Source organism: Scyliorhinus torazame, chromosome 19 (genome assembly GCF_047496885.1).
Source record: "Scyliorhinus torazame isolate Kashiwa2021f chromosome 19, sScyTor2.1, whole genome shotgun sequence".
In the NCBI taxonomy this organism is placed as follows: domain Eukaryota; kingdom Metazoa; phylum Chordata; class Chondrichthyes; order Carcharhiniformes; family Scyliorhinidae; genus Scyliorhinus; species Scyliorhinus torazame.
In genome coordinates, this window is record NC_092725.1 from 39,738,917 (window position 1) to 39,756,270 (window position 17,354).

The following is a 17,354-nucleotide window of genomic DNA, read 5'->3' on the forward strand; positions in this document are numbered from 1 at the left end:
TAATACTGCTCTTGACTAGCAGCACCACATCTCCCCCTCTTTTGCCTCCTTCTCTGAGCTTACTAAAACACCTAAACCCCGGAACCTGCAACATCCATTCCTGTCCCTGCTCTATCCATGTCTCCGAAATGGCCACAACATCGAAGTCCCAGGTACCAACCCATGCTGCCAGTTCCCCTACCTTATTTTGTATACTCCTGGCATTGAGGTAGACACACTTCAAACCACCTACCTGAACACTGGCCCCCTCCTGCGACGTCAAATCTGTGCTCCTGACCTCTATACTCTCATTCTCCCTTACCCTAAAACTACAATCCAGGTTCCCATGCCCCTGCTGCATTAGTTTAAACCCCCCCAAAGAGCACTAACAAATCTCCCCCCCAGGATATTTGTGCCCCTCAGGTTCAGATGTAGACCATCCTGTCTGTAGAGGTCCCACCTTCCCCAGAAAGATCCCCAGTTATCCAGAAATCTGAATCCCTCCCGCCTGCACCATCCCTGTAGCCACGTGTTTAAATGCTCTCTCTCCCTATTCCTCATCTCACTATCACGTGGCACGGGCAACAACCCAGAGATAACAACTCTGTTTGTTCTAGTTCTGAGCTTCCATCCTAGCTCCCTGAAAGCCTGCCTGACATCCTTGTCCCCTTTCCTACCTATGTCGTTAGTGCCAATGTGGACCACGACTTGGGGCTGCTCCCCCTCCCCCATCTAAAGTACTCAAACTATAGTGTTTCCAGTCAATATTTGGAAAGTTAAGGTCCCCCATAACAACTACCTTGTTACTTTTGCTCCTATCCACAATCATCTTTGCAATCCGATCCTCCACATCTCTGGAACTTTTCGGAGGCCTATAGAAAACCCCTAACAGGGTGACCTCACCTTTCCTGTTTCTAACCTCAGCCCATACTACCTCAGTAGACGAGTCCTCATCAAACGTTCTTTCTGCCACCGTAATACTGTCCTTGACTAACAATGCCACCCCTCCCCCTCTTTTACCAGCTTCCCTGAGCTTACTGAAATATCTAAACCCCGGCACCTGCAACAATCATTCCTGTCCCTGCTCTATTCATGTCTCCAAGATGGCCACAACATTGAAGTCCCAGGTACCAACTCATGCCGAAAGTTCACCCACCTTATTCCGGAAGCTCCTGGCATTGAAGTAGACACACTTTAAACCACCTTACTGCCTGCCGGTACACTCCTGCAACTTTGAAACCCTACTCATGACCTCACTACTCTCAACCTCCTCTATACTGGAGCTACAATTTAGGTTCCCAACCCCCTGCTGATCTAGTTTAACCCCTCCCGAAGAGAATGAGCAAATATCCCCCCCAGGATATTGGTACCCCTCTGGTCCAGGTGTAGACCATCCCGTTTGTAGAGGTCCCACCTACCCCAGAATGAGCCCCAATTATCCAGGAATCTGAAACCCTCCCTCCTGCACCATCCCTGTAGCTACGTGTTCAACTCCTCTCTCTCCCTATTCCTCGTCTCGTTATCAGGTGGCACGGGTAACAACCCAGAGATAATCTGTTTGTCCTAGATCTAAGTTTCCACCCTAGCTCCCTGAATTCCTGCCTTACATCCCCATCCCTTTTCCTACCTATGTCGTTGGTACCTATGTGGACCACGACTTGGGGCTGCTCCCCCCCTCGGGTGGACAATGGCTCCCGATGCTGAAATCGAGGCAGTCGGCAGTTGCCGATTCTCCGCCCCCTCCGAATCGGAAGAAGGTCAGGTCAGTGCCTCAGCAATCCTAGTCGTCTGTTGGAGGACAGGTAGCTGGACTGCTGTGAAATTTTACCCTCTGACCACAGGCAGGACAGCAGCTCACTGAGCTGGGATGATTGCAGTGAGAGTAGCCACTGTAGCTCTCAGACACTGGGTGATTTCTGCTTGTGCTGCACCAGGAGTCGTGAGAGTGAACAACAGATTCCGTATCATGGATGTGTCGTCACTTCCATACTTGCAAGGGTGGGCACCATGCCCTGCGCAAAGCCCTGGGAAAAACTGGGAGGCGTAGATGGAGCATCCAGGAGAGTTTTTTAGAGCAGTATGAAAATAGTCCAACTCGGGAAGGGGCCATACTGCACCTGGTATTGGGGAATGATCCCGGCCAGGTGGTTGAAGTTTCAGTCGGAGATTACTTTGGGAATAGCGATCACAATTCCGTAAGTTTTAGAATACTCATGGACAAAGACGAGAGTGGTCCGAAAGGAAGAGTGCTAAATTGGGGAAAGGCCAACTATACCAAAATTCGGCAGGAGCTAGGGAATGTGGATTGGGAGCAGCTGTTTAAGGGTAAATCCACATTTGAAATGTGGGAGTCTTTTAAGGAAAGGTTGATTAGAGTGCAGGACAGACATGTCCCTGTGAAAATGAGGGATAGAAATGGCAAGATTAGGGAACCATGGATGACGGGTGGAATTGTGAGACTAGCTAAGATGAAAAAGGAAGCATACATAAGATCTAGGCGACTTAAATCTGATGAAGCTTTGGAGGAATATCGGGAAAGTAGGACAAATCTCAAACACGCAATAAAGAGGGCTAAAAAGGGTCATGAAATATCTTTGGCTAACAGGGTTAAGGAAAATCCCAAAGCCTTTTATTTGTATATAAGGAGCAAGAGGGTAACTAGAGAAAGGATTGGCCCACTCAAAGACACAAGAGGGAATTTATGCGTGGAGTCAGAGGAAATGGGTGAGATTCTTAATGAGTACTTTGCATCGGTATTCGCCAAGGAGAGGGACATGACGGATGTTGAGGCCAGGGATGGATGTTTAAATACTCTAGGTTAAATCGCCATAAGGAAGGGGGAAGTTTTGGGTATTCTAAAAGGCATTAAGGTAGACAAGTTCCCAGGTCCGGATGGGATCTATCCAAGGTTACTGAGGGAAGCGAGGGAAGAAATAGCTGGGGCCTTAACAGATATATTTGCAGCATCCTTGAGCACGGGTGAGGTCCCGGAGGACTGGAGAATTGCTAATGTTGTCCCTTTGTTTAAGAAGGGTAGCAGGGATAATCCAGGGAATTATAGACCTGTGAGCTTGACGTCAGTAGTTGGCAAACTGTTGGAGAAGATACTGAGGGATAGGATCTATTCGCATTTGGAAGAAAATAGACTTATCAGTGATAGGCAGCATGGTTTTGTGCAGGGAAGGTCATATCTTACAAACCTAATAGAATTCTTTGAGGAAGTGACAAAGTTAATTGATGAGGGAAGGGCTGTAGATGTCATATACATGGACTTCAGTAAGGCGTTTGATAAAGTTTCCCATGGCAGGTTGATGGAAAAAGTGAAGTCGTATGGGGTTCAGGGTGTACTAGCTAGATAGATAAAGAACTGGCTGTGCAACAGGAGTCAGAGAGTAGTGGTGGAAGGGAGTGTCTCAAAATGGAGAAAGGTGACTAGTGGTGTTCCACAGGGATCCGTGCTCGGACCACTGTTGTTTGTGATATACATGAATGATCTGGACGAAGGTATAGGTGGTCTGATTAGCAAGTTTGCAGATGATACTAAGATTGGTGGAGTTGCAGATAGCGAGGAGGACTGTCAGAGAATACAGCAAAATATAGATAGATTGGAGAGTTGGGCAGAGAAATGGCAGATGGAGTTCAATCCAGGCAAATGCGAGGTGATGCATTTTGGAAGATCTAATTCAAGAGTCAATGGAAGAGTCCTGGGGAAAATTGATGTACAGAGAGAGATCTGGGAGTTCAGGTCCATTGTACCCTGAAGGTGGCAACGCAGGTCGATAGAGTGTCAAGAAGGCATACAGCATGCTTGCCTTCACCGGACGGGGTATTGAGTACAAGAGTCGGCAGGTCACGTTACAGTTGTATAGGACTTTGGTTAGGCCACATTTGGAATACTGCGTGTAGTTCTTGTCGCCACATTACCAGAAGGATGTGGATGCTTTAGAGAGGGTGCAGAGGAGGTTCACCAGGGTGTTGCCTGGTATGGAGGGTGCTAGCTATGAAGAAAGGTTGAGTAGATTAGGATTGTTTTCGTTGGAAAGACAAAGGTTGAGGGGGGACCTGATTGAAGTCTACAAAATTATGAGGTATGGACAGGGTAGATAGCAACAAGCTTGTTCCAAGAGTGGGGGTGTCAATTACAAGGGGCCACGATTTCAAGGTGAGAGGGGGAAAAGTTTAAGGGAGATGTTCGTGGAAAGTCTTTACGCAGAGGGTGGTGGGTGACTGGAACGCTTTGCCAGCGGAGGTGGAAGAGGCGGGCACGATAGTATCATTTAAGATGCATCTACACAGATATATGAACGGGCGGGGAACAGAGGGAAGTAGATCCTTGGAAAATAGGCGACAGGTTTAGATAAAGGATCTGGATCGGCGCAGACTGGGAGGGCCGAAGGGCCTGTTCCTGTGCTGTAATTTTCTTTGTTCTTTGTAAATTTTCTTTGTTGATACACGGTTGGCGTAGTCTGCTGCCTTTTTTCCTGGATTCAAGAATTTTGCATCAGCCTCCTCCTGTAGCCCGTCCCACTGAATTACTCCTCTGCAGAAAACCTTGTGTTGCAACCTCACCCTCGAGGAGGCTACTTTTGCCCTGTGCTTTCGCTCAGAGCCACTCCTGTCCAGTGTCTCACCGTGCGCACATCCTGCCTCCAAGTTCTCTCAATAACACGCGGTGTCAGTACCTAAACTGGCATGGGTGAGTATCATCATGTGACGGTGTTTGGCCTCACTGTATTCCTGGTCTTACACACAGTTGCTCTTCCAGCACTACCTGGACAGGAGCAGGAGGTACCTGTGAGGAAAGGTGCCCAAGGATAAAGTGTGGGGAGGGAAGGAGAGGTCAAGGTGAATGTTTAAACCGTCTGATTGTGGGATTAGGGGGAATGTGAGAAGGATTCAGTGTGAAGTGCCTGTTGCAGGGCGCAGCCTCAGCAATGGCCACCTTACTGATGGCGAGCGAACACCTTGTGAATGGGCATGGGGACACACAGGTAGGCTGGATCCTCACCAGTTAGTTCCTGCAGCCTCTGGCTGTGCCCCACCCTATCAGTGTGGCAGTCATGGTTGAATAGCTGGCAGCATGTGTAAGGTGTAAGATTTGGCTGAACGGTTTGTGGAGCGGGGGGAAGGGGAGGTGAAGTGTCAGGTATGAGCAATAATTGTTGGTAAGTGAGTGATGGGGTCTGGTGCGCTCACCAGGTGATGGCGCAAGGATTATAATTTCTGAATCACTGTTATATCTTTTCCAAATCAGTAATTCCAGAATTACTTTGAGTGTCTACTCCAGCCACAGTGCACAGTGCTTTAAGAGGCGAAGGCTGACTTTCGGTAATGCAGGCTCGCTTTAAATAGTGCAGACCCCTCATGATGCTGCTAAATCAGACAGCTACTCACCAGCCCAATTAGTGCTGGCAGTATTCTGCAATCACACCAATTAGCAGGCAGAGTGATATTGATGCACAGTCTGCATCAGAAACCATGCCATGGGTTAATCCCACATTGTGCAATCCTTGTGCCTGTTTTAGGGAGTGCTGTGTACACTCAGACTGAGGACATTGAGGCAACATCAAGAATACGGCGTATTCATTCAGACACAGTCTGGTGCGAACAGTACAAATCCCAATGATTGGAGCATATTTGAGTTTGAACTTTCAGAGTCTTTCACAGGCAGCGCTTCTCAGAGTACCCACTAGGCTGGTTTAGCACAGTGGGCTAAATAGCTGGCCTGCAATGCAGAACAATGCCAGCAGCGCGAGTTCAATTCCTGTACCAGCCTCCCCGAACAGGTGCCGGAATGTGGCGACTAGGGGCTTTTCGCAGTAACTTCATTGAAGCCTACTTGTGACAATAAGTGATTATTATTATTATTATTAGAACGTATCTGGGATAGAATCATAGAATTTACAGTGCAGAGAGGCCAGTTGGCCCATCGAGTCTGCACTGGCCCAACTTAAGCCCACACCTCCAGCCTAGCCCCGTAATCCAGTCACCCCAACTAATCTTTTTTGGACACCAAGGGTAATGGCCAATCCACCTAACCTGCACATCTTTGGGCTGTGGGAGGAAACCGGAGCACCCGGAGGAAACCCACGCACACACGGGGAGGAAGTGCAGACTCTGCACAGACAGTGACCCGAGGCCGGAATTGAACCCAGGTCGCTGGAGCTGTGAGGCAGCAGTGCTAACCACTGTGCCGCCGTGCTGCCCCAATGATGTGGAACACTCCAGTGGCAAAGAACTCCTGAGTAAAGAGATATTGAAAATCTAGGAGTGATTTTGGGTGGGGCGTGTTGAGCGAATGTGTAACGTATTTACAGCTCAGTCAGGCCAACTGGCCCACACCAGTCACCCCTGGACAAGATGGAAAGTCCTGGGCCGGGATTCTACGACCCCGTGCCAGGTCGGAGAACCCCGGGGAGGACGTCCCAGCGCCGGCTTACCGATTCTCCGGTGCCGATTGTCGAGCACCCGCGGGATTGCCGCCGCGCCGGTCGGGAGCCGTTGAAAGCGGCCCCCCCCACTGACTGTCCGGGCACCGACGGGCCGAATGGCCGCCGAGTTCGGCCGAGTCTCGCCGGCGTGAGTTACTCAGGTCCCACCAGGCGGGGCCTGGAAGGTGTGTCTGCGGGGGCCATCCTGGAGGGGGCGTGGGGGGGATCCGACCCCGGGGGGGGGCTCCACCGTGGCCTGGCCCGCGATTGGGGCCTACCGATCGGTGGCGGGCTGGTTCCGTGGGGGTCTGTGTACTTCCACGCCGGGCCCCAGGGGCCGGTGCGGAGAAGGGAACCCACGTGGAAGCGCGGAATCACGCCGGCCATTCCGCGCCGGCTGGAGCTGCGAGCACCACTCCGGCCCCGACCTAGCCCCCGAGGAAGGGGAGCATTCCTCATTATCGGAATGCTTGGCACCGCCTTTCACGCCGGCGTCAGAACTTGGCCGCGGGATTGGAGAATCCCGGCCCTGAACTCTCTTTTGAAATGTTGAGAAAGCATTGGCACTACTCACAAGATCATCAGCTCGGACTCGTAGCGCACCAGGCTGTTCTTCTCCTGGACCAGTTTAAACCATTCCTGCATCAGTCGAGGGTCATCTTTCTTCCCCATTCCTGTTGGGAGGCACATTCAAAATCAGGGCCCATAGCACACATGGAGAGGCGGAGGCAAAGGCCTACCCACAAGCACTACAAAACCTCCACCACACAACCTCTTGTACCTACACACACAGCGAAGGGGGGTTCACTCCAACACAGCAACACCCCGACACACCAAACCAAGGCACATATCACACACTGACCTTAAAGAGCACCAGGTCATTGTTCAGTGGGGCCAACATGTTTTCAGCAAACAACCAAAGACGAACATGAAAAACAACTGCACCGAGACACTCTCTAAGCCTCTCGATGTAAACTCACTCCTGACTCTTGTATTCCATATGCAAATTCCCTGTATTACTCTCTGTTATATTGCAGCCTTTTGCTCACTTCCAGGTATCCATTATTCAAAGTAGAACAAACCTGCTCTCCCTGCACCTCAAACACCAGTCAGTACCTCACTCTGAGTGTTAGTCATTCGAGAAAACTATTCAACTCCTTTCGAAATACTATCCTGGAACTCACTTTAGAATATCAGTTATTCAGTGCTTAAAATCCCAAACTCCTTGAGTAGATTCCAGCCTGACACTCATTTGTGGCTCTCTGTTATTCTATATGTAAACCAGCTAAAATCCGTCATTAAATTACAGCCCTCCTATTGCTTAGCCAGAAGACCACACATGATTCCTCATCTGTATCATGTTTTTAACTCGTGTGTGCATCAGGGCACATTCCGGCACACACACACGCACAGACATGTGCATACACACACATGTATATGGACACACACAAACACACATACATCCATGCGCTTGTGGATATGGACACACACACAGTTTCAGACAGATACACGCAGATTCTATCTCTCTCACACATTGCCACATTAAACTCTGACACTTACCAACAGGCTCTTCTTCAGTATGTTGCACACTCTCAGGTGAGGCTTTTTCAGAACAAATTGAGCTTACAGAACGCGAACACTGCAGACTCAAACTGATATGAGCGGATGTGAAACCAAAAGTGAATTCATACACTCCCCACAGCACAATGATACTCCCCACAGCACAGTCACACTCCCCACAGCACAAAGATACTCCCCACAGCACAATGATACTCCCCACAGCACAATGGTACTCCCCACAGCACAGTCACCCTCCCCACAGCACAAAGATACACCCCACAGCACAATGATACTCCCCACAGCACAGTCCTACTCCTCATAGCACAAAGATACTCCCCACAGCACAATGATACTCCCCACAGCACAATGATACTCCCCACAGCACAGTCATACTCCCCACAGGACAATGATACTCCCCACAGCACAACGATACTCCCCATAGCACAGTGATACTCCCTACAGGACAATGACACTCCCCACAGGACAATGATACTCCCCACAGCACAATGACACTCCCCAATGCACAATGACACTCCCCACAGGACAATGACACTCCCCACAGGACAATGATACTCCCCACAGAACAATGACACTCCCCACAGGACAATGACATTCCCCACAGCACAATGACACTCCCCACAGGACAATGATACTCCCCACAGCACAATGACACTCCCCACAGGACAATGACACTCCCCACAGGACAATGACACTCTGCACCGGACAGTGACACTCCCCACAGGACAATACTCTCCCCACAGGACAATGACACTCCCCACAGAACAATGACACTCCCCACAGGACAATGACACTCCCTACAGTACAATGACACTCCCCACAGCACAATGACACTCCCCACAGAACAATGACACTCCCCACAGCACAACGATACTCCCCACAGAACAATGACACTCCCCACAGGACTATGACACTCCCCATAGGACAATGACACTCCCCACAGGACAATGACACTCCCCACAGCACAACGATACTCCCCACAGAACAATGACACTCCCCACAGGACAATGACACTCCCCACAGGACAATGACACTCCCCACAGGACAATGACACTCCCCACAGTACAATGACACTCCCCACAGCACAGTGACACTTCCCACAGCACAGTGATACTCCCCACAGCACAACGATACTCCCCACAGAACAATGACACTCCCCACAGGACAATGACACTCCCCACAGGACAATGACACTCCCCACAGGACAATGACACTCCCCACAGGACAATGAGACTCTGCACAGGACAATGACACTCCCCACAGGACAATGACACTCCCCACAGGACAATGACTCTCCCCACAGGACAATGATACTCCCCACAGAACAATGACACTCCCCACAGGACAATGATACTCCCCACAGGACAATGACACTCCCCACAGGACAATGACACTCCCCACAGGACAATGACACTCCCCACAGGACAATGACACTCCCCACAGGACAATGACTCTCCCCACAGGACAATGACACTCCCCACAGGACAATGACATTCCCCAGAGTACAATGACACTCCCCACAGGACAATGACACTCCCCACAGGACAATGCCTCTCCCCACAGGACAATGCCTCTCCCCACAGGACAATGACTCTCCCCACAGGACAATGATACTCCCCACAGGACAATGACACTCCCCACAGCACAATGACACTCCCCACAGAACAATGACACTCCCCACAGCACAAAGACACTCCCCACAGCACTATGATACTCCCCACAGCACAATGACACTCCCCACAGGACAATGCCACTCCCCACAGCAAAGTTACACTCCCCACAGCACAATGACACTCCCCATAGCACAATGACACTCCCCACAGGACAATGACACTCCTAACAGGACAATGACACTCCCCACAGGACAATGATACTCCCCACAGCACAATGACACTCCCCACAGCACAATGACACTCCCCACAGGACAATGACACTCCTAACAGGACAATGATACTCCCCACAGCACAGTGACACTCCCCACAGCACAAGGACACTCCCCACAGAACAGAACTTTGAATATCCTCTCTCGCTGACAGAGGGGTCCCATTCCAGGTCAGGCCATCCTATCCTGTGCTTTGTGTCTGAAATGTCAGTGTTACTGTGAGGGTTGTAGTGGCAGTGTTGCTGTGAGGGTTGTAATGTCTGTGATAATGTGAGGGTTGTAATGTCTGTGTCACTGTGAGGGTTGTAATGTCTGTGTCACTGTGAGGGTTGTAATGTCTGTGTCACTGTGAGGGTTGTAATGTCTGTGTCACTGTGAGGGTTGAGCACAGGAAGAAGTCTGACAACACCAGGTTAAAGTCCAACAGGTTTGTTTCGAATCACGAGCTTTCGGAGCGCTGCTCCTTCCTTAGGTGAATGAAGAGGTAGGTTCCAGAAACATATATATATAGACAAAGTCAAAGATGCAAGACGATACTTTGAATGTAAGTCTTTGCAGGTAATTAAGTCTTTTACAGATCCAGAGAGAGAGGGAATCACAGGTTAGTGTGTTCACCCCAGTCCAACGCCGGCATCTCCACATCACGGCTATGAGGGTTGTAATGTCAGTGTCACTGTGAGTTACAGTGTCACTGTGAGGGTTGTAATGTCAGTGTTACTGAGAGGGTTGTAATGTCTGTGTTACTGTGAGGGTTGTAATGTCAGTGTCACTGTGAGTTACAGTGTCACTGTGAGGGTTGTAATGTCAGTGTTACTGTGAGGGTTGTAATGTCAGTGTCACTGTGAGGGTTGTAATGTCAGTGTTACTGTGAGGGTTGTAATGTCAGTGTCACTGTGAGGTTTATAAAGTCAGTGTTAACAGGAATGTGGAATATTTGGCTAATGGAAAAGTTCTTGGAAGTGTGGATGAGCAGAGGGATCTAGGTGTCCATGTACATAGATCCCTGAAAGTTGCCACCCAGGTTGATAGGGTGGTGAAGAAGGCCTATGGAGTGTTGGCCTTTATTGGTAGAGGGATTGAGTTCCGGAGTCAGGAGGTCATGTTGCAGCTGTACAGAACTCTGGTACGGCCGCATTTGGAGTATTGCGTACAGTTCTGGTCACCGCATTGTAGGAAGGACGTGGAGGCTTTGGAGCGGGTGCAGAGGAGATTTACCAGGATGTTGCCTGGTATGGAGGGAAAATCTTATGAGGAAAGGCTGATGGACTCGAGGTTGTTTTCGTTGGAGAGAAGAAGGTTAAGAGGAGACTTAATAGAGGCATACAAAATGATTAGGGGGTTGGATAGGGTGGACAGTGAGAGCCTTCTCCCGCGGATGGAAATGGCTGGCACGAGGGGACATAACTTTAAACTGAGGGGTAATAGATATAGGACAGAGGTCAGAGGTAGGTTCTTTACGCAAAGAGTAGTGAGGCCGTGGAATGCCCTACCTACTACAGTAGTGAACTCGCCAACATTGAGGGCATTTAAAAGTTTATTGGATAAACATATGGATGATAATGGTATAGTGTAGGTTAGATGGCTTTTGTTTCGGTGCAACATCGTGGGCCGAAGGGCCTGTACTGCGCTGTATTGTTCTATGTTCTATGTTACTGTGAGGCTTGTAATGTCTGTGTGACTGTGAGGGTTGTAATGTCAGTGTCACTGTGAGGTTTATAAAGTCAGTGTTACTGTGAGGCTTGTAATGTCTGTGTGACTGTGAGGGTTGTAATGTCAGTGTCACTGTGAGGTTTATAAAGTCAGTGTTACTGTGAGGCTTGTAATGTCTGTGTCACTGTGAGGGTTGTAATGTCAGTGTCACTGTGAGGTTTATAAAGTCAGTGTTACTGTGAGGCTTGTAATGTCTGTGTCACTGTGAGGGTTGTAATGTCAGTGTCACTGTGAGGTTTATAAAGTCAGTGTTACTGTGAGGCTTGTAATGTCTGTGTCACTGTGAGGGTTGTAATGTCAGTGTCACTGTGAGGGTTGTAATGTCAGTGTCACTGTGGATTGTAATGTTCGTGTTACTGTGAGGGTTGTGATGTCAGTGTCACTGAGAGGGTTGTAATGTCTGTGTTACTGTGAGGGTTGTAATGTTAGTGTCACTGTGAGTTACAGTGTCACTGTGAGGGTTGTAATGTCAGTGTCACTGTCAGTGTCACCCGAGGGTTGTAATGTCAGTGTTACTGTGAGGGCTGTAATGTCCGCCTTATTGTGAGGATTGTAATGTCAGTGTCACTGTGAGGATTGTAATGTCAGTGTTACTGTGAGGATTGTAATGTCAGTGTTACTGTGAGGTTTATAAAGTCAGTGTTACTGTGAGGCTTGTAATGTCTGTGTCACTGTGAGGGTTGTAATGTCAGTGTCACTGTGAGGGTTGTAATGTCAGTGTCACTGTGGATTGTAATGTTCGTGTTACTGTGAGGGTTGTGATGTCAGTGTCACTGAGAGGGTTGTAATGTCTGTGTTACTGTGAGGGTTGTAATGTCAGTGTCACTGTGAGTTACAGTGTCACTGTGAGGGTTGTAATGTCAGTGTCACTGTCAGTGTCACCCGAGGATTGTAATGTCAGTGTTACTGTGAGGGTTGTAATGTCCGCCTTACTGTGAGGATTGTAATGTCAGTGTCACTGTGAGGATTGTAATGTCAGTGTTACTGTGAGGGTTGTGATGTCAGTGTTACTGTGAGGGTTGTAATGTCAGTGTTACAGTAAGGGTTGTAATGGCAGTGTTACTGTGAGGATTGTAATGCTGAGATTCAGCTAAGTTGGGTCCTCTCAGGAACCTTTTAAAAAGTGGCGAGGCCCCACTCCGGGGTTTCCGCTCTGCAGTTTTTGCTGATGCCAGACAAGGACCCACACGTGGTCCTCTGACATGTGCAGAGCCTCTCAGAGGAGGTGTGTACCACAGGGCAATTCCAATTCCAAATGGGGGATCCATAAAAGGAAACGGCCCCCTCTGAGACTTCCTTCATTGACTGACTTTGAAATACAAAAAACGTTCGAGTTAGGTGCTGTATTAGATTTGATTTTATCGCAGAGATTGATTATAAAACTCTGTTCTGCAATGGTAACTTAATCATTACATTGATCAGCATTGTGCAAATGCTGAGATGCAGTATAGAACTTTTCCAGTTTGAACTGTGCTTCTATGTATTCACAATTGAAGACACCAGTGCCTGGCACCTCTGCTATAATAACGTGAAATGATCTCAACACCTAGAACATCTTTGAAATTGAAATCATCAGCAGCTTTCACTTCCAGAAAGAAAATACTCCTTTTTCTGGATTGTCTTGATTGACAGGGTGTAGCTTCGAAAAAAAGGTTTTCAGTTTCAATAAACTTTATTATTTACATATCCCAGGATTTGTTATTACAGCAGAGCCCATTGTGAATGCTTGGCTGAGTTCAAAAGCTCCTAAAACATTTATCCCAACAGGGGACTGGGTTTGCATTTTGATTGACATTTAGTACAGGATTATCTCTTTTTGATGTGGTTAGTGAAACAGATGTTTGTTTTTGTAATAATTGTTTGGATGGATTTTATGAATTGAGTTTTTTTCAGAATGACATTTGTTTGAGTGAGACTCTTGTGAGTTAGAAATATATATTTTTTCACTTCCATTTCAAAAACATGGCTCTTGTGGGTCACCCATAGTGAATACTGGGTGAGTGGCATGGAGGATATATGGGGGCAACTGGGATATGAGAGAGCATGGAGAGGCATAGGCGCATGATGACTATGTGGGGGCATTAGGAATACGTGTGGCATGCAAGCATAGTGGTGGTGAGGGGGGGGGGGGGTGGGGGTTGAGGAACTGACTTTCATAATTAAAAGGGCTGTTGATGAGGGTGTGTGTTCTGGCCAACTGCCTACCTCCTGTGCCACCTTGGGCCTGCCTCTGGAGGGAGCAGGCCTGAATTCACCCTGTCTCGCCTTTCTGCATTGAAAAATACAGTGGCTGGAGACTCTTTTAAAGGAGACAGGTCCAGCAATTGGGGAAGTTTCCAACTCAATTTCCCACATCTCCCATGAAAATTGGGGGAAAATGTCATTTCACTGAGGATCTCAAGGTGCCAATGATCTTTGTCATGTCAAGTGTGCTGTCAAGTGTACCAAATTACAGAGATCCGATACTCCTGTTGAGTGCCCATGGGTAAGATTCATGGGCAATGCTGAAGTTTCCATGGCGGCGAGCAGGGTAAAAGGATAACTTTTCTGAAGCTCATACAAATTGAGTCCCAGGCTCCTGAGCAACGAGTAGGCCCCAGCATTTAAAACCTTTGGTTTGGATAAGAAACTTGGGTTTTAAGGGGCTGTTATAGCATGTAATGGACTGGATTTTTTTCAGCCAGCAGCAGTGCAAGCTGTCAGCCCAAAATAACTTCACAATATCTTTAGAGTTATCGATATTTTATTGCTTGATCCTCACTTTCATAAACACTTAAGAGGGACAAGACAACTCAATCAATCATCCAGGCAGTAGAAATAGGGCTGATTCTTGTCCTTACAATTCAATAAGTTTGGTTAATCATGAAGCCCTGGAAGATCTGCTTATACTATTCCAAGGTCTGTACATACAACAGACATCATGCTCTCCAGCAGATGCTGCACTCAGACATTGCTGGGTGCTTTTGAGCTACAGTCTGATCTGCAACACTTCATCAACATGCAACACTCTGACTGACCCGAACTTCTGTTTAACCAGCTACACCTGACACTTATGGCCTTAACGGTCAGAGGTCTACCTTTTCTGAGCATCACCTGGTACAACACACCTGTCGTAAAAAAGTGTTCCATTCAACTGGCTGAGAGACAGCAAAGAAAGTCAAACCACATCCTACATCTTTCTGAAGGAAATACAATGCTACCTTGCTACATTTCAATGCCAGACTTTGTACCAGCTGAATGCCCAAACCCTACGGATGTAATGACCGGTTTTCAGACACTGCCCTGTGTGGATTCTCTCCTTCTAGCTATGGTTGAAAAGCTCTGATTTTTCCACAGGCAACTGACCAAGGCTTTATCATGTCTGCAGCAAATGGTGAGAGGCGGGATTCACAGGCAAAGGGAAATACAGGCCATCCAACAAGGTGGGTGCTTACAGGGTGGAGAGGTGCATGAGGCAAAGCTCAGTCAGTGAGATGCTAACAGGCAGTCTGGGTGAAGTGTTATTGCCGATGGAATGGATCAAGTTACTGCAAACAGACTCAAAGGCCGAGTAAAGTCCCGGTGAACAGCTTTGACACTCTGGTCTCTGCCACAACCCCAATTCTCAACACCAGTAAAAAATGGTTCCTTTAAATGTCGCACACTTCTTGGTGGATTAGAATCCATTGTGTGCTCAATGAGCAGTCTGACGTTCTGGCCATTTACTGTCTCCTCCTCAACTGTCTCCACCCTCACTGCATCCCCTCCCCAACTGTCTCCTCCCTCACTGCATCCCCTCCTCAAATACCCCCCTCCGCTACCGCCCCCTCCCTCACTGCATCCCCTCCTCAACTGGCTCCTCCCTCACTGCATCCCCTCCCCAACTGTCTCCTCCCTCACTGCATCCCCTCCTCAAATACCCCCCTCCCCTACCGCCCCCTCCCTCACTGCATCCCCTCCCCAACTGTCTCCTCCCTCACTGCATCCCCTCCTCAACTACCCCCCTCCGCTACCGCCCCCTCCCTCACTGCATCCCCTCCCCAACTGTCTCCTCCCTCACTGCATCCCCACCTCAACTACCCCCCTCCCCTACCGCCGCCTCCCTTACTGCATCCCCTCCTCAACTACCCCCTCCCCTACCGCCCCCTCCCTCACTGCATCCCCTCCCCAACTGTCTCCTCCCTCACTGCATCCCCTCCTCAACTGTCTCCTCCCTCACTGCATCCCCTCCTCAACTACCCCCCTCCCCTACCGCCCCCTTCCTCACTGCAACCCCTCCTCAACTACCCCCCTCCACTACCGCCCCCTCCCTCACTGCATCCCCTCCCCAACTGTCTCCTCCCTCACTGCATCCCCTCCTCAACTACCCCCCTCCCCTACTGCCCCCTCCCTCACTGCATCCCCTCCCCAACTGTCTCCTCCCTCACTGCATCCCCTCCTCAACTACCCCACTCCGCTACCGCCCACTCCCTCACTGCATCCCCTCCCCAACTGTCCCAACCCTCACTGCATCCCCTCCTCAACTACCCCCCTCCGCTACCGCCCCCTCCCTCACTGCATCCCCTCCTCAATTACCCCCCTCCCCTACCGCCCCTCCCTCACTGCATCCCCTCCCCAACTGTCTCCTCCCTCACTGCATCCCCTCCTCAACTACCCCCCTCCCCTACCGCCCCCTCCCTCACTGCATCAGCTCCTCAACCGTCCCCTCCCTCAGTGCATCCCCTCCTCAACTGCCCCCTCCCTCACTGCATCCCCTCCCCAGCTGCCCACTCCCCTACCGCCCCCTCACTCACTGCATCCCCTCCCCAGCTGCCCCCTCACTCACTGCATCCCCTCCCCAGCTGCCCCCTCCCCGACCACCCCCTCCCTCACTGTCCCCCTCCCCCACACTGCTCCCCTCCCCTACTGCCCGCTCCCTCACTGCATCCCCTCCCCAACCGTCCACTCCCTCAGTGCATCCCCTCCTCAACTGGCCCCTCCCTCTCACTGCCCCCCTCCCACACTGCATCCCCTTTCCAACCGTCCACTCCCTTAGTGCATCCCCTCACCAGCTGCCCCCTCGCCTACCGCCTCCTCCCTCACTGCATCCCCCCCTCACTGCCCCCTCCCCAACCGCCCCGTCCCTCACTGCATCCCCTCCCCAACCGCCCCCTCCCTCACCGCCCCCTCCCCAACTGCCCCCTCCCTCACCGCCCCCTCCCTCACTGCATCCCCTCCCTCACTGCATCCCCTCCCCAACCGCCCCCTCCCTCACCGCCCCCTCCCCAACCGCCCCCTCCCTCACCGCCCCCTCCCTCACTGCATCCCCCCCTCACTGCCCCCTCCCCAACCGCCCCGTCCCTCACTGCATCCCCTCCCCTACTGTCCCCTCCCTCACTGCATCCCCTCCCCTACCGCACCCTCCCTCACTGCATCCCCTCCCCTACCGCCCCCTGTCAAGGGTGAGGTTGAGGGCGAGGTTCTGCGCGAGGGTGAGGTTGAGGGTGAGGTTGAGGGCGTGGTTGAGGGTGGGGGTGGGTGAGGGTGAGATTGAGTGTGGGGTGAGGGTGAGATTGAGTGTGGGGTGAGGGTGAGATTGAGTGTGGGGTGAGGGTGAGGTTGAGGGTGAGGTTGCGTTTGAGGGTGGGGTGAGAGTGGAGTGAGGTTGAGGTTGAGGGTGAGGGTGAGATTTAGGGTGAGATTGAGGGTGGGGTGAGGGTGGTGTGAGGGTGGGGTGAGGTTGAGGGTAAGGTTGAGGGCGAGGTTGAGTGCGTGGTTGAAGGTGGGGGTGGGTGAGGGTGAGATTGATTGTGGGG

At 50.4% G+C, this 17,354-nt stretch overlaps 1 protein-coding gene across 3 annotated transcripts in view; it reads right to left on the reverse strand.

Annotated features, from left to right (window-relative positions):
• Positions 1-17,354, reverse strand: part of LOC140396095 (protein-methionine sulfoxide oxidase mical3a-like) — a 1,213,674-nt gene that overhangs the window by 22,880 nt on the left and 1,173,440 nt on the right. For all 3 annotated transcript variants that reach the window (XM_072484207.1, XM_072484206.1, XM_072484208.1), the window contains one exon: positions 6,985-7,084. In XM_072484207.1, the coding sequence (XP_072340308.1) occupies positions 6,985-7,084 (100 nt within the window). The remainder of the gene's footprint in view (positions 1-6,984; positions 7,085-17,354) is intronic.